This window comes from Blennius ocellaris, assembly GCF_963422515.1.
Source record: "Blennius ocellaris genome assembly, chromosome: 22".
NCBI classification, from domain to species: Eukaryota; Metazoa; Chordata; class Actinopteri; order Blenniiformes; family Blenniidae; genus Blennius; species Blennius ocellaris.
In genome coordinates, this window is record NC_137671.1 from 6,937,018 (window position 1) to 6,960,127 (window position 23,110).

At 42.8% G+C, this 23,110-nt stretch overlaps 1 protein-coding gene across 1 annotated transcript in view; it reads left to right on the top strand.

Annotated features, from left to right (window-relative positions):
• The window catches only part of celsr1a (cadherin EGF LAG seven-pass G-type receptor 1a), a gene marked incomplete at its 5' end in the record, with an annotated part of 84,126 nt that overhangs the window by 55,660 nt on the left and 5,356 nt on the right, over positions 1 to 23,110 (top strand). Inside the window, 25 exons of the mRNA XM_080518026.1 lie at positions 5,916 to 6,073; positions 7,292 to 7,455; positions 7,779 to 7,904; positions 9,470 to 9,636; positions 9,722 to 9,907; positions 9,996 to 10,109; positions 10,185 to 10,359; positions 10,458 to 10,599; positions 12,284 to 12,404; positions 12,944 to 13,127; positions 13,833 to 13,934; positions 15,131 to 15,222; positions 15,498 to 15,707; positions 15,812 to 15,995; positions 16,084 to 16,227; positions 16,314 to 16,497; positions 16,842 to 17,009; positions 17,136 to 17,262; positions 17,360 to 17,560; positions 20,534 to 20,708; positions 20,951 to 21,063; positions 21,490 to 21,569; positions 21,658 to 21,784; positions 21,879 to 22,004; positions 22,095 to 22,228. Coding sequence (XP_080374152.1) covers positions 5,916 to 6,073; positions 7,292 to 7,455; positions 7,779 to 7,904; positions 9,470 to 9,636; positions 9,722 to 9,907; positions 9,996 to 10,109; positions 10,185 to 10,359; positions 10,458 to 10,599; positions 12,284 to 12,404; positions 12,944 to 13,127; positions 13,833 to 13,934; positions 15,131 to 15,222; positions 15,498 to 15,707; positions 15,812 to 15,995; positions 16,084 to 16,227; positions 16,314 to 16,497; positions 16,842 to 17,009; positions 17,136 to 17,262; positions 17,360 to 17,560; positions 20,534 to 20,708; positions 20,951 to 21,063; positions 21,490 to 21,569; positions 21,658 to 21,784; positions 21,879 to 22,004; positions 22,095 to 22,228 — 3,704 coding nt within the window. The remainder of the gene's footprint in view (positions 1 to 5,915; positions 6,074 to 7,291; positions 7,456 to 7,778; positions 7,905 to 9,469; positions 9,637 to 9,721; positions 9,908 to 9,995; positions 10,110 to 10,184; positions 10,360 to 10,457; positions 10,600 to 12,283; positions 12,405 to 12,943; positions 13,128 to 13,832; positions 13,935 to 15,130; positions 15,223 to 15,497; positions 15,708 to 15,811; positions 15,996 to 16,083; positions 16,228 to 16,313; positions 16,498 to 16,841; positions 17,010 to 17,135; positions 17,263 to 17,359; positions 17,561 to 20,533; positions 20,709 to 20,950; positions 21,064 to 21,489; positions 21,570 to 21,657; positions 21,785 to 21,878; positions 22,005 to 22,094; positions 22,229 to 23,110) is intronic.

The following is a 23,110-nucleotide window of genomic DNA, read 5'->3' on the forward strand; positions in this document are numbered from 1 at the left end:
ATTAAATCAAATATAAGCTTTTATAAGTTCAGCTTCATTTACATCGGATAATTGGTCAAAATGCATCTAAGATACATTTTTCTCAACGACCATTAATCGTAGAATGATCCCATTTATTGGAAGCAGGTGATTATATCGTCGAAGGAATTTTCCCACGCTGCTTCGAACAGGATCCAGTTTCTCTCAGTTTTCTTCATCAACATATTTGTTTTGCTGCTTGAAAAAGCGACGGGCCAACAATGGCCGCCGTCCATCTGTTGCACTGATGGATGGTCCTGGAAGAACACAGCAGTAACATATAGGCTTGAACAGAGGACATGGAAGCCTGGTGTAAAACCTCTGAAAACCGTATGCGTGTTTGTGTTTGAATAATTCACACTTCTAGGTTTACATAGCCGGAGGGCAGGTGAGGTAATGTGGACATGACAGAGTTTACAGCTGCCAGAGGGAAGATAAGACACCGCAGACTGTGCACCAAAAATCTCCTTTTTGCCGACACAAATACACATAAAAGAGAAATATTGGTTTTGGTTTGATGCCCAGCTTTGTTTTGGATTCAGTTTTTCTCTCGTATACAGTAGACTTTTCCTTTACTATGACTTAAAAAAACAACATGTTTTGTCTTTTTTTTGGGGGGGGGGGGATTTCCTCAATTTAACTCACCGCACACTCTCTCTAAAACATCAACAGGCCGCAGTTTCTCAAACATCCATCAAGTGCGATTTTCGTCTGAGGGCCGGAGTAACAATGGCGTTTCCTCAACCACATGCAAATAAAATAAGAGAGCGTGCACACTTCTTCCTTTATGATTGAAATGAACTGTGTGGCCGCCCGGCTGCTCGTCTCGCCGCTTCCTGCATCGTGCGCACACACTTTCTCACTCAACACACACGCTTTAGCTCATTCTGCAGACATCCGAAGCGTCTTTACCCAAACACACACACACACAAACATTAAAGAAAACAAAGAAGTCTCATTGTTGCCAAAGGAACAAATTCACAGATGGTTCTGGAACAACAGCTGCTAGATGAGGATGATCAACAGTGCAGTTGCTCTGGATGTGAAGAAATAAATGTCTTATTTATCTCATTTTACTTTATATCGGCATGACTGAATGGCACAGCTGCTCCAGATGTGTCCATCGTGTAAATCTTCCATTGCACCACAAACTGAAGCCGCTTTATGAGACAGAAACCTGGTAACATTTTTTAAAAACAAATTCATTACTAGTTTCAGATAGTTGTTACATGATGTGTTTTCCAGCTGGATGTAGCATCAGTGGGGCGTTCTCACCCATCATGCATCCATAATTTGAACCTGTTCACATTATTTCCTGCTTCCAGCTGTTATAGATTTATTTTCTGCCTCGATGTTGTGGATGTTGTTTGTTCACATTTGTCTTCAGCATAACCTGGTGTAGCTGTTTTTAATCATCTCTAACAAATCTACCCTTTCTAACAATTCTATCTGATGTATGATTTGAGTTTTGACAGATTTGATTTCAAACAGATCATTTTGACCATGTCCCTCTTGTAAATAATGACAAGCTGGTGGGAGTTTGTGCATTTTAAATTAAGAGAATTTAAAGAAATAATTGTTAAATAAAAAATATTTTTTTAATGCTGTCAATGTTGAAATCTTCATTTATTCATACAATTACAATGTATTAAGGCTATCTTACTATCAACATATCCCAACCACGTTCCTCACATAGCCTGAATAGTTTTGCACTCAAGCAGGGTGTGTGAATATCACATTTGTGTGTGAGCAGTTACTTGATTTATCAGCACATTCTGGGTTGCGGGTTCATTATGTGCGACGTCGGGGTATCTCTCCCTCTCTCCTGCACTTTGCTTCTTGTCTTCCTGCCTCCTTATCTCATCATTCCCGCTCGACTGCACTCAAAAGAGATGATAAGACTGTAATCAGAGTTGCTTCAGATGAAAACAAACTACCTTTTGTGGCCCGTGTAAGCCTTTTACGCGTCACCATTATCACTGCTTTCGGTCTCATTTTCATTTTCCCACAACTAGAAAAAATAGGAATTTGAGTCATTGTTGGAATTGACAGGGTTTTAATTTAATGATTCATCAAGCACGAGAGCTGTGTAGCATGGAGCTTAGAATAAAAAATTAAAAAAAAGATTCGGATTGTTATCTCATTTAGGAGAAAAATAGTTTACACAAGCTATCTTACTACCTTTTGGTGCTTTTTTTAACCGTCCAATCAAATTGCACCACTTTCACAGGGATTTTTTTTTTTTAAGCTGGTAGAGCGGATTGTTGTAAACATTTTGCAAAATATTGAACCCTAAATTGCTAACAGATAGGGATTTGACATTGCTGAAGTTAAGTGATGTAACTAGACCTTGTTTCCTTTTTCAGTCGTGTTTTTTTAAACTTCAGCAGAGAATTTCGAACATGTTGTTTGTTTCTTTGTTGTTGTGGTGGTACTGTGCCAACATTTCTTACTGCTTGTTACTTTCCAATACAAAATTGCTTCTCTGATTGTCTTGTCGGATTTTAATTGCAAAGTTGGTTATTATAACTTCTTCACCTGAGCGCTTGGGATGAAAAATATTTCCTAAAATGCAGCATCGCCTTCCCTCAGGAAGGAGAATCCAAAGTTACGTAACAACACTTTTTGACATTCTCAGATTTTTTTATTTTTTTTTACGAGCGCAGACTCACACTTTACCAGTTGACGGGAGTTTGAGTTTGATGTCAGTGGTTACCATGGCGATGGAAACCTGTAGATACCTGCACAGAGGTTTAACTGGCGGGTCGCCAATGACAGCAGCATGGTTTCCTGCCAGCATGACTGCTTTACAGGCTCCACACAGAGGGTGATTATAGCTTACTCACACACACAGACACAGTTCGATTTGTTTGTGGGTATAAACATGTACTTTTTCAACAATAAAGAACAGCATGAGAGTGAACTGCGTGGTCCCGGCTCCGTATTTTTTTAATCACAGGAATGTAAGAGAGAACAAATTTGTTAAATATAACAGACAGTTGTGTATTTACCAGGGATTTAATGTGTTGTTGGTTTTTTCAGTCTTGGAAATTAGTATTATCAGGAAAGTGTGTAATTTCAACAGGTTCCTGTTTCTCTAATGAAAGCATCTGCTGCATTTACTTCATGCATGACTCCAAAAACAATCACTAACTGAATCATGTGGTTTAATAAGGATGAATTAACTTGGTAGTGGAATCATTTTAAGATTTCAGAAGACTAAATAAAAAGGTGCTTCAATATAGTTCATATATAATGTTCATGTCGTCATGAGGACTTAAGTGGGTGGACTCTATTGGTAGATTTGTCTCTGTTGATGCTTGTAGTGACAGTGACATGTAGTGGTTTGTACTTCTGTCTCACAGTGAGACTGTGTACGTAAGTATAAGAGGAAATAAAAGATTTTTCAATAATATGGAGCACATCGTATTTACAATGTTAGTTTTGCAAGTGTAAAGATGCACAAAGCTCACTGAGACTAGGTAGACTTACATCTATTCACTACTTTACTTTGACTCATGATGTGGCCTCATTCTCCTTCCTCAGCTGATAAACTGTGTTTACATGATTTTGTCTAAACACCTCAAATCAAGAGGGAAAGAAAGATTAGATGTAAAAAAAAAAAAAAAGAACAGTGGTGTTGTTGGAGGTGTTGTACTTCCTGTTCGTCACATCAAGTGTTTTTTTGGGAGGGAGAGAATCCATGGAAACAGGCTAGTCGGAGGGAGTGGCAGCCATTAACTACAATAAAATTCCCAGCGGGATGAGAAACTATGCCCGGTCCAGAGCCCACCTGAGCCAACATAGAAGACAGTGAACCCCTGTGTTACTCATTTTTCTGGCCTTCTGTCTTTTGTGTTGTTGTTTTTTTTTTTTTTTTTCTTCCCTGGCCAGTCCGCTTCCCTTTATTTGTCTGCCGCTCTTTTTTTTTTTCCTTCTTTATATTCTAGCTTCTTTTTTTTTTTTCCTTTGTGTGCTGCGTCTGTGCCCCACCAGTATCTCATTACTCTAATCCTATTTGTAGGAGACAAACACACACACACACACACACATTGTCTTTCTATGCATGCCTCTTTTCCTTTCTTACTCTCTTTGCATTCCCTTTTTTTTTTTTTTACAGCTGCAGCACATTCTGTACAAGTTTGAACTAACTAAAGTTAAAGTATTTCTGTGTTTTATTGGTTAACATGGAGCTGCTACCTTCGCGGTTTGAAGATCTCCAGCTCTTTTTTTTTTCCTTTTAAGCAATGGTGCCAAATGTAAACACTGCACTGTGATCTGTTGTAATGTATTTTCTCCTTACAGAACAGCACTGAAACATGCAAGCTGATCAATACAAATACTGATGTTACTGTAATTCAGTGGGATTTTTTGTGTGTTTTTGCTTTATTGAAATATCAAATAAAATATTCAGTCTGCTCACAATTTGAATTATTATTCAGGCATTTTGACCTGCATGTTTGCAGCTCTTATTTTTTTTTAGCATTTAATAGCTTTAGATCTACATTTGTTTGCAAATTAAATCGCCATTGACAGGTACGCACTAAACACCACCCCCATTTTATTTTAGAATTTCAATTCTCACTTTCCAGGCATTGCATGATCAGGCCCTAAATACATCGCTGACATGCTGTGCCCCTACACCTTAGCACCTTCCGATCTTCAGGCCAGAGTATCCTGAAGGTCCCAAAAACCAACTTTAAAACCCGGGGGGACTTGTCCTTTCAGGCAGTAGCCCCCAGACTGTGGAACGACTTACCAGAAGTAATCAGAAATGAAGTATGATCTTCACCCACTTCTATTTCCTCTGTTCACTATTTAAAAAAACAAAAAACTGTTTGTTTACGTATTACATTTTGCGTCCAGTCAAAGCGTTGTTTTCTCATCAGCCTTGCAATACTGCCGTATGAAACCAGGTCTATGTTATTGTTACTTCGTCTCAGGATCTTGCAAGTTCAGCGACATTTTTGCAGAATTGTCAACTCAGTTTCCTTGAAATATATTGATTGGTGGTTGAGCCGGGTCAACATTTTGCACACACACACACACACACACACAGACACACACACACACACACACACACACACACACACACACACACACACACACACACACACACACACACACACACACACACACACACACACACACACACACACACACACACACACACACACACACACACACACACACACACTGTTCACATTGCTACAGAGCAGAATCCCAACCGGCTACAACCCTGGAACGGTCCCGGGCCAACCGACCCCGCCCCAGATGACGCGTTTACACCGGTCCTGCACCCACTATGTGAATTAACATATCCCCATTTGAACTCGGCTCAAGTGCTTCTGATACGATACTGCAATGCGTTTCTTAACAGATTTTAATACGTGGGAGCATTGTTTTAGCTTTGAGCTTGGCTTCCTGCTCCAAAGCCGACTATTGTCCAGGGATCGCTCCACTGAACTTCGGTCTCAGGTTCGAGTTTGGAAAGACTAAAGCGATTTTTGGTGGCCCGATTTTCTAAGCTGCTCTACATTTTCTCAGATCAACGTTTGTCGGCCACGGGCCTTGATGCAGGAATTAGCCTACTTTGTAATCATTTGCTGCGAGTCGGGGACACAATGGGTCTTTTTCTTGTCACGATAAGCCCACGCACTCCTGCTGCAAGTCGGCGAGAGCCAGCAAGACATTGTTTGTGTAGGCCTGACCCACACCGATCTTGGCCAACTTTCTCACGTTCAAGAAAAGAAGTCAAGCATTGAATCTTTTTTTTTTTTTTCAATTCAAGCATTTACAATAAGAATACACTTTAAATCCAGATGAATATAATTGTTTCTGACACAATGTTGATGAGTTAATTGATCTTGTCGTCATTCTATGTCTTTAATTTTCAGCCCAACATCGGCCGACTTGGCATCCCTCACGGACCGTCTGGAGATAAAGTGGCTGTGGTCGCCGTGGACGACTGTGACATCTCCATGGCGATTCGCTTCGGAAAGCAGATCGGAAACTACTCCTGCGCCGCTCAGGGTATGCAGACCGGACAGAAGAAGTGAGTCTCTTTCACCTGCTTTTACCTTTTGTCATCAATTCAAGATGTATTTTTTTTAATGAGTCTTTTAGAGAGGTGGCATGCTGAGCCACATTTCGAATGTGGAGGGTGGGGACAGAGAGAGAAACGGTTTCAACGGGGAGTTAATGAGGTTACATTCTTTCAGGAACTTGTTGCGCAGGTCACAGACGGTGAACAGACGATGTTTTAACTGTGTCGTGCTGGAATATTGTAATGTAGGTTACACAAGCACTTTTATGTTTGTGAAACCATATGATGCTGACAACCATTAATGGCTAAATATAGAAAGAAAATAGACTCAAACACTTGGTTCAACTGATTAAGACACATACAAGGGCCATCATTTTCTGTTGGTTTCAGCAGCTTGACATCAAGTAAAATGTCCAACAAATTCCCCATAAAGGAACCTTTGAGTAAAAATGGATGTGACTTTCTTTTTTAAAGCACTTTGAAAGTGTTTCTCCATCTCCTGAACGTGTCCCAATAGTGTTAAGTGTGTAGAAACTGTGACTTTAGTTTGTCCCAAGACTATGTGTCAAGATCCAAAGTGGGAAAGAGTTTTTTTTTGTGGCGAGATGGTCAAATTTATAAAAGTGTTTGGATTTTTCCCCCCCACAAATTTAAATGAAATTAAAGCGCATTTTTTTCATTCTGCAGTGCTTTTGATTCAGCCGAGGCCAAAACTGGGCCACCAGGGCCTTAAAGGCGTCACAGGATCACACTGCAAAGTTCAGTTCAGTTTAGCTAAGATGAAACATTTTTCAGTTGATTTATTTAGGGAGTCTTGATCTTTTCCCACAACACAGCAATGTTTGTGCTATATAGATTTCAAGGTCTTAGTGGCTTTTTTTGAGCTGTATTGCACCACTTTAAGTCTCTTAAAGCCCTTTTGCTGTTTGATCTTGAATCTTTGGGAGTAAGCAGCTTCCTATGAGACCGAGTGTGTTAAATCTGATTTGGTCATAGCGATGAGAGCTGTTAGCCTTGTGACAGTATTAAACCTTGAACACACTAACCTTATTTGGAAGAGGTCAGTCATTCAAAGGGTTAATGCTTACCTAAGGTAAACTGCAGACGCTGGTTTTCCGGAATTCCCGTTGAATTTTTCATATTCTCAAAGTGTGTGTGTCCTCACATACAATTACTTGTTTTGCAGGTTTGTGTATTATTCGGTTGTTTGTAATTTTTTCTGTGCAGGTCGCTCGACTTGACGGGGCCGCTGTTGCTCGGTGGGGTTCCCAACCTGCCAGAGGACTTCCCAGTCAGGAACAGAGATTTTGTCGGCTGCATGAGAAACCTGAGAATCGACAGCATGCCTGTTGACATGGCCAGCTACATCGCAAACAACGGCACCACTGCAGGTCAGATGTCGTCTCTGTGTGACGATTTGGCTCACGCTGAGCACCAACAGGATTCTTATATGAAATCATTGAGGCAAAAGTGCAAATTTAGAATTTGAGAGTCAATCTATTTATGTTTCTGCACAGGAAAATTAAATAAAACAAAAAAGCTTGTCCTCATGCCTGTAAAAATCGAATGAGCGGCATCATACTGAAACATTATCCGTGAATCAGATCGATGCTCTCACAGATTCGTTCATCACCCATTTCGTCCTCCACAAATGACTTCAGCAATACTCTTTTAACTTACTAGGATGCATTTTGTTGTGTCTTCCGCTGCTCAGGTTGCCCAGCGAAGAAGAACTTTTGCACGAGCAACGTGTGTCAGAACGGAGGCGTGTGCGTCAGCAAGTGGAGCACCTACAGCTGCGACTGTCCCGTCGGTTACGGCGGTAAAAACTGCGAGCAGGGTAAGAAGAAGTGTACACGTGAAAGACAAATCCAAAGCTTTTTTTTTCCCCCCAGTGAAAGTCTTGAAACGGTGTGCTTGCATGTACATGCATTTATTTGCACTATCTCGACAAGAAGTTTGTTTACCTGCGGCATGCATGTGTCTCGAGGACTTCCAGAGAAGTCGTGCGCATTAAGGAGATCAAACTGGGTTAAAGTACAGCTCCCTGGAGTCAGGGTGGCTCATGCAGCGGCAGCCACAATGGAAAGTCGGGAGCGATCAGTGCGGCTCAGTGCGGCGGAGTCACCAAACATGCCCTCAGGTTTGGAGTTTTCGGGCAGAATCCGGATCTGAGTCATTCTTCAAAATCCTCCACTTAAAAGATGAACTGAAAGATGGATATCTTGTGTTACTGTGCAATGTCTGTGCAAATGTACATTGGTATACAGTGTATATAGATTGAACAATAATGAAAGATGTTTGATTTTGCAGTCTGGCCTTGTAGCTTTTCACCCTTCATCAACCCTCTCACATTTGCCGTTGAATGAGAACAGCTTTGATTTCCTGCTTCAGGGCGTGCATCCAAACAATGTGTGAAGGTGTCAGTGCCTCTCTTCACCCTCTCATCAATGAGTTATCCTTGTAGCGGAGTGCCAGCCCTGTATCCAGTGTCTGCACTGGGCTGGAATCACAGCAGGTTGGAGAGGATTTTTTTTTTTTGTTGGCCGCTTGGCTGCTTGTTGACACGTTTGGTTTGAGACTCCACACACTCGGCTGCCACATGAGAAACAAGAGATTTGTTATTGTCTGTTTCCTCGCTGCCAAGCTCAAGCAGACTGGACAGACTTAAAAAGACTGGAAGCCATCCACCTGCTTTCTTTTTGCTGGGGAGTAGGTGATCACATTCCAGCTGTGTTACCTTTAATGAAGATGAAGTTGAGATGACAGGTTGAACACTCTTGTGCTGTATTATGTGGCTCATTAGATTACTTTGCTTTCCAAAGAAAGCATTGATGCTGTGTGTAGACAACTTTATAATGTACATTTTCATGCTCCTGATGCATATAAAAGAAAAAGTGTGATCATGATGATGGTGTAGTAAAATATACACTTTGTTGGAGAAGTGGAATTGAAGAGTGAAAAGCCCCAGCAGCAACCGAGGATCAACTATTGATCAATCACACAGATAGTAAAACTATTGTCTGTTTCAGTGCATTTCAAAAACGTCACACTCTAAAAGCATCATGTTTTTAAAATGGTTTCCAGAGACTTGCAACATGTTTCTAAATAAACAGACAAAGCACAACGAAAGTTTACCATCTTCAGAAGTTCAAAAGTTGACCAAATCAATAAAATTTATAAACTGCTGGACTAGCGTTTAGGGGCAAGAAAAAGAACAGTGTTACTTCAGCGATATAGAAGTTTTGTGTTGCTTTGAAACTAACTATATAACTAAGATTGGTTTCTTGTCTTGAGCCAAATGATCTGGCAGATTGAGCAGAAATAAGAACACATGCAAAATCCCACAAATCACTGGGCGCGAACAAAGCCCACTGATTTAATCCTTTGTTCATCTTTTCACAGTCATGCCGTCGCCTCAGTTCTTCGACGGCCAGGCGCTGGTGTCCTGGAGCGAGCCGGAAGTCACTGTGGCCGTCCCCTGGTACATGGGCCTGATGTTTCGCACCAGGCAGCCTGCTGGTTCGCTGATGCAGGCCAATGCCGGCCCATCTTCCACCATCCACCTCATGGTGAGGTCCTCCACCGTCCAGATGACGTGTTGTCTCATCTGCGTGCAGTGGAAGAACCTTTAAATACTTTTTCCCTTTCGTCCAGGTGAGCCAGCAGCAGGTGCGCATGGAGGTTCTGCTGAGGAAGAAGTTGGTGGCGTCGCTGAGTTTCTCCCAAGTCCGCGTCGATGACGGAGAGTGGCACCACTTGCTGGTCGAGCTGAGGAGCATCAAAGACGGGAAGGACATCAAATACGTGGCTGCTCTGTCCCTGGACTACGGCATGTACCAGGTGCGTGTGGCATCGCGAGGCGGGGATGTGGTTTAGAAAGTTTATGTTGAAACGAACGTAAAGGATATAAATGCGTGTCTTCAAGCAGAAGTCGGTGGTGATCGGAAATGACCTCCCGGGTTTAAAGCTGCAAACTCTTCACATCGGAGGTTTACCCGGAGAGGGAAACCATGTCATCAAAGGATTTGTTGGCTGCATACAGGTTTGTCTTTATTGGAGCGTGATACGCTATTTCTTTGTGTTTGTTGTCATCCGTAACACCTGCTCTCTCCGTCAGGGTGTGCGTATGGGCGAGACGTCCACCAACGTGGCGAACGTCAACATGGCTCAGGGCCTGAAGATCCGCGTGGAGGACGGCTGCGACCTGGCCGACCCCTGCGACTCCAACATCTGCCCCGAGAACAGCCACTGTAGCGACGACTGGAGCACGCACACCTGCATCTGCGACCCGGGTAACACTCGGCAGCCATAAAAAAAAACACCGCAAAGCACCATAAAAACTCTGGATCTTGCTCTGTATGGTTGAAGCGTCATTTCTTCTCCATCGCAGGCTACTTTGGGAAGGAGTGCGTGGACGCATGTCAGCTCAACCCCTGTGAGCACGTCTCCACTTGTGTCCGCAAGCCGAGCTCCTCCCACGGTTACACCTGCGAATGTGGGCTGAGTTACTACGGGCAGTACTGTGAAAACAAGTAAGGATGTGCTGTGAAGACCCACTCACAGGCTTTACCGTCAGCCTTCCATGAAATTCCATGATATGTCAGTATGGTCGTCTGCAAGCTCTGGAGCCACACTAGTTTTTTTCCCTAGTGTGTTGATGCGCCATCTTAAAATTTCTTTTAGAAAACAAAACAGCTCAATTGTAAGCACAATACGCTGAAATCTATGTACTCTGTAATAAAGGGACATACATTTCTTTAGTGGTTTAAAATGAGAATTTTCAGTACAGAGAGCAGTGCAAAAATGGCAGAACAGTCACTAATATTTATATATTGAACATTCTTTTTTTGCCTCCTTTAATTGACGAAGGTTTAGGTTGGAAGTGTTTCGGTGCAGGTTCTGTTAGACCGTAATCTGATCTCAGCAGTGCATGATTGTGTGTTTGTGTGTGTGTGTGTGTTTGAGGGAAAGAGACAGACTTCAGTAAGAAGTAACCAAATATCGTTCGTCTGTCGTGGATTTCATCTGGCACTTGTGTGACAGTTCATGTGAATAAGCAGCCCTCGATTTAGGCGCAGTTATTTCCTACTGAACCCTGAACCCCCCCCCCGCGCGCGATACGCATCGCTCCCCATCGCTCCCCATCTTAACCGGGATGTGGGATTCCCCCGCCACGCCTCGCTGAGCCTCCATAGGTGTTTAGTCTTTCCTGCCCTCATCCTGCCACCCGCTCCCTATCGGATCACAGCGTGGCGATGGAGATCACATCTCTCTCCGGAGAGGAAGAAACCATGCGTGTGTTCGTCTGAGCGAGCCAAGCACACTCACTCATGGAGAGGAAGTTTACTTAATTTGGAGATAAACTCTACAGATAATCAGCTGGTTGATTGGTTTTAGTCTGTGCAAAGTAAGTAACACACCAAAGTCAGATTAGCCATCAGTTTATGTTGCCTGACACTTTTTTTTTTGTTTGAATGTGTGTGAAAGTCACATATCGAGAAGTAGGCTACTTTTTTCATCAGTCATTCTGTTGTCTGACCATTCAATTACAAACAATATTAAGCAAGATTGAGTATATAACTCACAGTATATACATATTGAAAAACAGGTGATTTGAAGTCATGTTGTTAAAACAGGCAAAAACCTTCACTCATTGTTTACTTTTTGACAATTCTGCTACCTTAAAAACCAAATAAACCCAGCAATTACAGGGTTAATAAAAATGACTCATCACAAAGTTCGAAGGATTTGATGACTCATCAAAAGCCAGAGCGAAAAGCCACGTATGAATCATTCTACATGTCAGTATTGCCTCTTTTTATTGATGGAAAAATGACCCCAAAAGAGATGAAACTCAATTAATACATTCACTATTTACAGTCTTCCTTATCAACCATTGAGAAACACAGTTGTAAACCATGTGGATTGAATTTCCATCCTATAAAAGACATTCACATACATTATCCGGTTTATACAAATATGTAGTTAATGTTAATCTGAATCATACTGCTCCAATAAATACTGAGAGAGTAATTCTTGGATTTCATCTTGTTGATAACATGTGCTTGAGTTCAAGATAAATCAACTGATATGTTCTTGTATGACAACATGATTGGCTCATTTGATCTTTATTATATATGTTAAATATTCAATCAAACAGATTCTCTTCAGATTGTATTTTTGTGCTAAGTAATTTCCCGTTGTGTCCTTTGGTAGAGCGGAGAAGCCATGTCCTCAGGGTTGGTGGGGCAGTCCCATGTGTGGCCCCTGCAACTGTGACACAAGTCGAGGATTTCATAAAGACTGCAACAAGACCACCGGGGAGTGCCGCTGCAAGGTAATACCAGCAGGAGTGGATTTTTCTTGTTTTTTGTTTTTTTTACCTTTGAGGTCTGAAGAATTATAAGCAGTGCGACAGTGTTACATTTTAAATGCAGAGGTAGTCGAATGACCTTTTAAGTAACAACTTGAATAGAAAATACATAATATGTATTTTTAATATAATGAGGGGGAAAAATGATGAAAAAATAGGCTGGTGATGTGAACTAGAAAATTTTACTTACTGTGATAGCTAAGAAAGTTTAAATATTTATTTTATTCTTCAACCTGCTCTTTATTATTATTATTTAAGGTTTAAGATTCATTTATTTCCCAATTTTTGGCTTTGCAGTGAAACTTGAGTCCATGTTCTATTGTACATATTCCACTTTGATGTTCTGTGAACAAAAAAGAAAAAATTGAGTTTAACTGCAGACCACAGATGCACTGTAAACCACATCTCACAATTCAGATTGTGAAACTCAAACTAAAGAACTTTCGAAAACTTTTCCATTTCCTGCAAGATTAGTAATCTGTGTCTTTTCCTCCTTCCTGCAGGAGAACTACTACCGCCCAGAGGGCGAGGACACGTGCTACCCCTGTGAGTGCTTTTCCGTCGGCTCCGAGTCTCGAACGTGCGACCCCGTCACTGGGCAGTGCCCTTGCAAGGGGGGCGTCATCGGGCGCCAGTGCAATCGATGCGATAACCCCTTCACTGAAGTCACTGCCACAGGATGCCAGGGTATGTGGAAAGCAACCGCCTCCATGTGAATGTAAACCAAGCTGTACAAGCACATGAGCAATCGACTGTGTCACCATGACGACCGCACGATTTCAATGAATTAGACGGACAGTGATCAGAAAGAACCGTTCGGGGCGCCTTGTGTCTGGAAATGCTCCGGGTTCACAAAGTGGGTCCGGATGAATCAGCGATGCGTCAATGCGGAGACAAATGGTGTCGCTCACATCTGCTGGTGCTGCGCTCGAGCCGGCTTCACATCTTTGTCGCCGCCCAGTCAAGCAGAAGAGGCGAGGACTGTTGGGCTGAGCTGGCAGCGGGACTGCACACACACAAAACAGTGGAGAGTGAATAGGAGACAAAACTTACAAAAAGTCATTCCCAGAAACTGGACATTACTCTGCATGCAGCTTGAGCCTATGTCAAGCCCCTCGGAGCTGCAGAACGTGATCCGACTTGTAACGTGACAGCAACGTGACAGTATCTTACTTCAATATAAATTTTTTTGATTCACAGATCGGGTTAAAATGGCTTTTGGTCCCAGGTTTTGTAACAAGGGTCAATGACGAAACACTGTCTTGAGATTTAGATGCAATCAATCTGAGCGAGTGTCAGCTTGTGTAATAACCTCCCAGGATTAATGTGGTTTAATGTCCTGGTCCTCACAAAGATGACACTCCCGTTAAAGCTTCGCTCTCGTCTCCACAGTGGTGTATGAAGTCTGTCCGAAGGCCTTTGATGCCGGCATCTGGTGGCCCAGGACCAAGTTTGGCCGCCCTGCTGCCATAAACTGCCCCAAAGGTTCCCTCGGTGAGTACATTTTCTCTCTTTAGTGACAACAAGCGTTGCGTGATTGCAGTCATTATTTTGATGGGGGAAGGAGACCCCCAAAGTTTAGGATTCTGAGAGTAAAATGAGTCTTCATGTTAAGTAAAGACGTCTGTAAACCTCCACCCTGCAGATTTCTTCTTTTAATGTATATCACTGAAGTATCATTGTAGCTTTGTGTACTTTATATTTCACAACCGCTCTACAGGACAAAATCTGAGGCTTCACAGCATAGTGAGGCTCTCTGATTGGCCACAGAGAAAGTCATGTCCAGGTTTGATTGTAGAGACCTTTGGAAAGACGCCAGAAACATTAGGAGCCAGCAGCAATTCTCCTCTTTCCACATCTCGGTGTGTGTGCGTGTGTCAGACAGAGAAACATGTTGATAGTCACGTCACCGACGCCTTCTCAGTTCAACACTGTCCCTTTTCCTGGTTACCCTCTCGGCAACCGCCGTCCCCATGGTTACCCCTTTGTTGACCCCTAAAGCTCTTTGGGGAATTTATATGCGAGCATCCCTCTGTGCCTCCTCTTAGCTCCAACTGGCAGCCAACAATAGCATTGGAGGAGACTTTTGCATGGGCTTGAAGCCTTTTCTTAAACAACTCTGGAAGTTGGAGTTTGATGTTTAAAGTCTTGACCTAATTTGACTAATAGCTAATATTACAGAAGAATGCTCTCTTCGAACCTGATCTAATAGCAGCATAACTGTCCTGCTGGCACTACATTAATTACACTATTTTCAATGAAGTTCATTTGTGAGTTGACTTTGTACAACACTATTATGTCACCGCATAATAATAACAATAAAGTGTGACATTAAAAACTGCGAGAAATGTTTTAAACTGCATTTGTTCCAGTCCTAGGTTGCATTACACAATTGTACATTTAAAATGCATTTCTTTAGCCTGAGCAGCCCAAAGAACACTCATTCATTTTATGTTGAAATTACTGATGTTTCGGATTAAAACATATTAAAGTAGGTTTTTGTCAGTTATCTACTTTTTTTATTTCTTTATTGTCAATTACTAGGCTTCAGTCATGTAAACATAAAGTGAATGGAAACTGTAATTGGTATTGTGTAGATGCAGCAATGGCCAGGACACTCATGCAATAAATTGTTTGGATCATCATGATTTGAATTTCTATTGATTGTGTTTTACATTTTTTTTTTCCAGGTACTGCCATCCGCCACTGTAGCGAGAAGGGCTGGCTATCACCTGAACTCTTCAACTGCACCACGGTTACCTTCTCTCACCTGAAGAAAATGGTAAGAACTGAACAAAAGCCAAGCATTCTCATTAATTCTCATTAATTCTTCAAAATAACCACAGTCCAATACTCTGCATTGTAAAGAAGCTGGTGTGTCTTCAACAAAGTGTAATTTGATTACCAGCCAATATGCTATATGAGTATTTGACCTATTGTGTGTGAACTTATACCTAATACTCCAGGCTTAAACTATTCAAAGTCCAACTAATCCCTGGATTGACTAGTTTCCATTATTTTCCATCTCCACTCCCTACCCTCCCCCCGTTCTACCAGAACGAGGACCTGCGTCGCAACAGTTCAAGGATGGATGGCGAACTCTCCAAAGCCATCGTGCGCTCGCTGCACAGCGCCACCAACGACATGCCGCATTACTTTGGCAACGACGTGAAGACGGCCGCCCAGCTGCTGAACGACGTGCTGCAGTACGAGAGCCGGCAGGAGGGCTTCGACCTCACCGCCATGAGGGACGCGGAGTTCAATGAGGTACGGGCGGACAGCTTTAAACTGATTTTCGATGGACTTACAAAATATACAAAGTGGTTTCATTAAATCTTTGGTTCGAACCTTATTCTTTCCACTTTTTCCAGAACCTGGTGCGTGCCGGCAGCGCCATACTGGATCCTGAGAACAAGGACCACTGGGAGCAAATCCAGAGGACCGAGGGCGGGACTGCACATCTGCTGCGCAGCTTTGAAGACTACGCCAACACGTTGGCCCAGAACGTCAGGAAAACCTACCTGAAACCTTTCACCATCGTCACGGACAACATGAGTGAGTGGCGGACCTGCGTTCACGTTCCCTCCTTTCATGAAACCGATGTATCACACTTCCCCTCCGTTGTCCCTTGTGTGTGCTTCAGTTGTGACTGTGGATTACCTGGATGTGTCGGACCCGGAGAGAGCCACGTTCCCTCACTTCAGCGACATCCACGAGACCTACCCCAAAGAGCTGGGCTCCTCCGTCCACTTCCCCAAGTTCAACTTGCGCTCTCAGGTCCACAAAAGTAAGAACACGACGGCAATCGTTGGAAACTCACGTTTCTTCTCTGCTTCCGTGCTGCTTAAGCTCACACCTGTCCGTCTACCACAGTGGAGCAAACTCCTGCCCCTCCAGCTCAGACCGATGCCCCCGTGGCGGAGGAGCACACGGTGTCTGACAGGAGGCGGCGCCACCTGGAGCCCGCCGCCCCTCTGCCCGTCGCCGTGGTGATAGTGTACAAGTCGCTGGGGATGCTCCTTCCAGAAAAATTCGACCCCGACCGCAGGACTCTGAGGTGAGCGTGTGAAAAAGTCTCCACCTTCTACAATCATGACCTCCTTCAACAGCGAACACAACAGACTTGTTCCTGTTCTTTACTTAGATTAGATTACAAAGAGTAATCCAGTGAACGGCTGATTTGCCACAAAGAATACAAAGTGATTCCAAACGGGGCAGAAATAGGCAAATAGACTATCTGAACCCTGCAAATTCTCTGCGCCTGTGTCTGTGTGCAAACTGGAACCTCACTTTTCATAATCTGTGCCATCAAATGGTCTGATTGTTGCAGACATCAATTAATGCTGGCATCTGCAATTAAGAGCGTATATATGTTTACCTACCGTGTGTATGTGTGTGTAGGGTTCCCAACCGCCCAGTGATCAACTCGGCCATAGTGAGCGCTACCGTCCACAATGAGGGTCCACCTCTTCCCACTATCCTGGACCCTCCAATCACCCTGGAGTACACGCTGCTGGAGACAGAGGAGCGGACCAAGCCTGTCTGTGTGTACTGGGACCACTCCATCACGTGAGTCAGGATTTGAACACACAGATCCTTGTGTACAGAGCTATTCAGTCGGTTATCTGGTGCAAATAAAAAGCATTTATAGTCTTCTCTGCTGATCTCTGATCTCTGTGTGTGTTTGTGTGACAGCATTGGCGCAGCAGGCGGGTGGTCCTCCAAAGGCTGCGAGGTGCTCAACAGGAACAGCAGCCACATCAGCTGCCAGTGTAACCACATGACCAGCTTCGCCGTGCTGATGGACATCTCCAAGAGAGAGGTACGGCCGAAATGTCCCACAAATCCTCTTAAATCCTTTTTGTCGTTCAAGTGTGAATAATGTCCTCGGACCACCCCCCCCCCCCCCTCCCCCTCAGCACGGTGACGTCCTCCCCCTGAAGATCGTCACCTACACCACGGTGTCGGTATCCCTGTTCCTCCTCCTCCTCACCTTCATCCTGCTGTGCCTCTTACGCCGGCTCCGCTCCAACCTGCACGCCATCCACAGGAACCTGGTGGCGGCGCTCTTCTTCTCCGAGCTCGTGTTCCTGCTCGGCATCAATCAGACTGACAACGTGGTCAGTATTTTAACATCTCTGCTCAATGCCCAGTCGTTGTTGAAAGCAACTTACAAATTTGACTAACCAATGAATGAGAAGCATCAGCTGTGATACATCAGCAACACGCTGCTTCGTCATTGAAAAATTTTGAATTGTGTTGGGCGAGTCAAGTTATTAGATTGATCAAAGTTATTAAATGTATTGATGCATCGCAGCAAACAAATTTGATTTTGGGAAGGGAAAATTTTTTGAATGTAGGAATCCATCTTTCAAAAACTATACATTTTAAATACAACATAGAGAATATTTTATAATAAAGTTTACAACTAAAAAGTTGTGGTTGGCCAGCTGAAGATATGCCTCTCACTATAACAGCCTCATTCGCGAGTCTACTCTACATTAAGATGAAATAGATCCTGCACAAGGCAGGTGGAGAAGCTTTAAGTGAAAAACAATGTCAGAACAATTCATTTCTGTTCAAGAAAGTTTTTTTGTGTGCTTGTGATGCAAAACATCCCTTAAATTCTTCTCTGTTGCTTCCTGTATTACTGTATCAGAAACCAGAAAGAGATTCGGTGTGGCCTGCAGGCAGCTCAGCTCAGGCGTCTTAAAGCTTAATGAGGCAGCAGGGCCCTTCCAGAAAGTCTTTCTTCATTCGTCAGGTTCTGCGGTTTGATGATTGAATAATAAAGGGGGAAAGTCAGGAATGTGCTGCCTGCCAAGTTTTTACCTCCCATAAGTGCATTTTAGTGAACCGACAGGGCCGGGTGGATGTGCCTTTGTCACCTTAAGCCTCCGTAATTAAAGTGGCCCAGTTGTTAGCCGAGCGGGTTTACAGTTTGACGGAAGAAACACAATGTGCTAATTGTTCTCGGCTGATAACGTAATTGGATGTTGAGTTTGTCACAATCACAGCCTGAAACACATACTTTGCACGTACAGCGAGGGATCAAGAGATGCAGGGTTTTCTTTGAAGTCGACTCTCACAGACATTTGGACACATACACATACACACACACACAGACACACACACACTGATGTGGACCAGTGCTGGAGACATGCTGTGACTGGTACCTGTCTCCAGCAGCAGGCCTCAGGGTGGAAGGCCCTGGCACAGCTTTCCCAAAACAACTTTAGTTTTTTTTTTTTCCTTTCCTAGATGAGTCTCGTGTACGTCTGAGATTTACATAACATCGATAATCTCTTAATTGACGAGCGATCCTCTTGTGTTTCATCATTTCGAGTGAGTTTTTAAGACGTAGATTCACCGGAGCCACACGCGGACAGATTTACAAAGTATTAAAAGAACCTTACATAGAGACATTTTTTTTTCCCCGTTTGTTTTCTTGCCAAAAGAGAAAGTCAGTACCACCCTCATCTTTGTAAACCCTCACTGAACATTAGGTATGCATGTACAATACAGCGTCCAGCAGCTGTTCAACAAATTCTACAGTAAGAATTATGTTTCGCTTAAGACGAGCAGAAGGGCTTGAATGTCAATTTTTGGGCTCTTTAATTAAAAGAGCGAGCAAAACTCAACCTCAATACCTTTGTAAAGCCAGAGCTTATGGCAGACTATGACACACTAGATTGTGTAATACTGTGTAGCAATCAACCTCAGCCTCACCCCAAAAGTGAAAAAACCCTCTAATCAGCAACTTTTAACTTCACCTGTCTTCATGAGTAGAATTTAATGTTTTTTTTAATAACATTTTAAAAAGGCAAAAGGGAACTAAAAATTGCAGAATTCCACAATTTCTGACACAGCTTTTCGAGATATGTATAACTGCTAAAATAATTCAATAGAAAGATTGATAATATGTTTAAACGTTTCAGACTTCTCGTCTATTGACAAATCGTAACAATCCAAGGTGTTGATTAAAAATGTGTCAGCTCTGACGCGTCTGGTTGAACCAGATGTCTGCGAAGACTGATGTGAGGACACCATCAGGTCCAACTGTGACACTTCAACCAGACGTACGTTCCGGCTCTGACCGTCGCAGTGAGAAGTCATCAGAGAGGAACGTTAAGCCCGCTCAAGATGCTTCTCTCTCTCCCTTCTGCATCACATATAATCTTTTTGTTGTGTTTACGTGCTGCTGCGGCGATAATTTCAAGCTGCTTTATGACAAGGTCCCGCCTCATCATTCACGTGGCAAGAGACGTCACATCAGACGCATATTTCTTGCTTAGATACCCTGTAATTACCCGTTTGAGAAAAAGAATCCACTTTAGATTTCGCCGTCATATCTAAGTGCATCCACAGTTGAGACTGAAGAACCCTACTGATCCATATGTCGCTTTTGAATGACAGAATGATCGTGACTTTGTACTTTCAACCTTACAGAACATCGTGATCAGGAGAGGGGAAAATAAAGCAGGCGTGGGAAAATTGTCCAGTCCTTGGACAAGTTATGGGAGTTTTGACTTTGCGCTGTAGAAACCTTCTGACTCAGTGTGTTTTGACTGGGCTGAGGAGCAGTCCAGTCAGCGTGCGTTACATTATCTACAAGCCACAGCAGACAGATTTTTTTAAACAACAGAACATGAATCCTATTTGTGTCTCTCTGATGTCGCCCAGATAAATCAGCAATGCTTGTTTGTGTGTGTGCAGAAGCTCCATCTCGAGTTTACTTGTGTGTGTTTGTCAGAGATGTGGAATGCTGTTAGTGTTTGCCTCGGGCTATCTGGAGTGTGATTTATAACCCTGTCAAGGTAGTCCCTCTTTCTTCTTCTTCTTCTCTGATCTTAGCCGGACTAAAATATGCAATATCGCAAGTGGTGGGACATTCCCTAACACGCTGCTTTTTTTATAATACACCAGAGACCCAGAGGAAGGAGGCAAAGGGGAGAAAAGATTGTGGCTGATTCAATATGTGTATTTGCTTAAATTGACCAAAAAAAAAGTTACCTAGTTTTTTGAGCCTCTTAACTGAGGAAAAATAGAAAAAAAAAGTACAAAGAATAATTCTATGGTTTTCCTCCTCCTAGTTTGTGTGTACGGTCATCGCCATCCTCCTCCATTACTTCTACATGTGCACCTTTGCCTGGATGTTCGTGGAGGGGCTGCATATCTACCGCATGCTAACCGAGCTGCGCAACATCAACCACGGCCACATGAGGTTCTACTACGCCATGGGCTGGGGCATCCCGGCCATCATCACCGGTGAGACACACACACACACAGACGCATAAATGAAATTGAGTGTATTTTTTTTTTTTTTAAGCATTACACTTTTTGCACTTAACTTGCACGTGATGTCACTTTAAATTATTGTGACATGCATGGAATACAAGAACAATGTGAAGTGGCAGAGTGAAACAGACGAAACGAAGCAAAATAGGAAAAACATTTGGAAACATTTAAAAGAGTCAAAGTTAAAAGGTACGTTTTCTCTGTGTGTGTAGGTTTGGCTGTAGGCCTTGATCCTCAGGGTTACGGAAATCCAGATTTCTGTTGGCTTTCTGTCCACGACACACTCATCTGGAGCTTCGCCGGACCCATATTTGTGGTCGTTCTGGTATGTGAACAATCTTCTAATGTCTCTCATACATGTTGTTTTCGGGCTTTTCAGAAATTACAATGGAGTAACTTTTAAGAAATTAAAATTTTCCCTCCTGTGGTTGCAATAATCTATTATCAACCTAAAATGTTCTATTTCAAGAAACAATATGTCTAATAGCGTTGTGCTGTTTTTGTAAATGCCTCTACTTTAACAAGTAACGTGTTAGTATCTGATGACTTTTGAAAAGGATTTGTGAGGTTGACGTGTGACAAAACATTTTGAACGTGGAATGTTTTAACTTTTCAGTTAATTTGTTTTGCTGGAGTGAAGTTCTTCTTATTTCTGTTTGTAAAAAAAAAACAAAGAAGAAAAAAACAAAACAACAAAACACCCATGCTCCGAAATGAAAGTAAAATAAATAATCTCTTGTTTCTCTTAAAGGTGAACGTAGTGATCTTCGTCCTGGCTGCGAAGGCTTCGTGTGGCCGCAGGCAGAAAGCTGTGGAGAAGTCCGGAGCCATGTCAGTTTTCTTCGTCGCTCATTCTGCATCGCTGTTCTGTGTGATTTCTAAGCATTAAAAACAAATCTGTGTGTTCGTCCTTTTCCAGACCTGCACTGAGGATGGCTTTCCTCCTCCTGCTGCTCATCAGCGCCACCTGGCTGCTCGGTCTGATGGCCGTAAACAGTGACGTGATGCTTTTCCACTACCTGTTTGCAGTTTTCAGCTGCTTGCAGGTATTCGACACTGTCAACTCTCAATCCACCAATGACGCACACACGTCATGCCAGCGTTTTAAACGTGTCGGTGCCGCTCCTCTTTCTGTCACAGGGCATCTTCATTTTCTTCTGCCATGTGATCTTCAACAAAGAGGCAAGGAAAAACCTCAAGAATGTCTTCACTGGAAAGAAGAGCGTCCCAGACGAGTCCAGCACCACCAGGGCGTCTTTACTCACAGTACGTGAAACAACAAGCATCTCTTTTGTTTCATTTTGACACATTCTTTCTTTCTGTTTTTTAATATTCGTCTCTTTTTCTCAACTCCAGCGCTCCCTCAACTGCAACAACACATACGCGGAGGACGGACTGTACCGCTCGGGCATCGGCGAGTCCACCGTCTCCCTGGACAGCACGCTCAGGTCAGCCAAGAGCCGCAGCAGCTACCTGGCTTACGCACTCAGGTACAACACACTCACTGACTGCATGGCCGCTTCTCTTGCACCACATCTGTGCATGTCTGATTTTGGCTTGTCTGCACGTTTTATTTTCTTTTAAGAGCCCCCCCCCCCCTCCTGCATGTTCATCACTGCATCATGTCTCACACTTACTAACATGTCTCAAGCCCCTTATTTCTCACTGTAAACACACATACACACATTGTGTCTTCCTTCTCCACCGTATCCAAGGAGAATCTCTATGTTTAGAAGATGTCTCTCCATCTCTGGCCAACTTGCATGTATGGCAGCCACTTATATGTACTTGCATTGCGTAATATTTCTGTAAGCACGGCTGGTGCATGGCCTGGTGGCAAAAAAAAAAACTGATATGCACAAATAGAAAATGTTTACTGAAACCAACCAAAGAAAAAAACACACGAGTATAACATGATTGATCGTGTCATCTGTGTTGTTTTATTGTGTGTATTGATTGATACAAACGTTTTCTATGAGATCTCACCTGATATGGTTTGTGCTACTGTGAATCAATTTGGGTCCTTCAATGATCTTGAATTACAATTATGAAAGTATTTGATTTAGCAGAGAACAAATGTAGTGGAGTTTAACATTGGCTTTTTGTTTTTAGCTTTTTATAGATGTTTCTTTTTTAATTTCAGTAATTGTTAACTTTTTGTAGGAAGTAATGGAATTATGCTGCTAATTACTTTGCTAAACTATGTTTAACTATGTTTGTTTGCTTTATAAGAGTACAGTGGAGTTAATGGTTGGTACATTTATCAGCAATGAAAGTTTGCATGTTTGAAAATGAGTTTTGTGCAAATTAATGAAAGTGTGTTATTGATTACAATTACGATTAACTTACTTCACTAAATCATGAGTGCATTT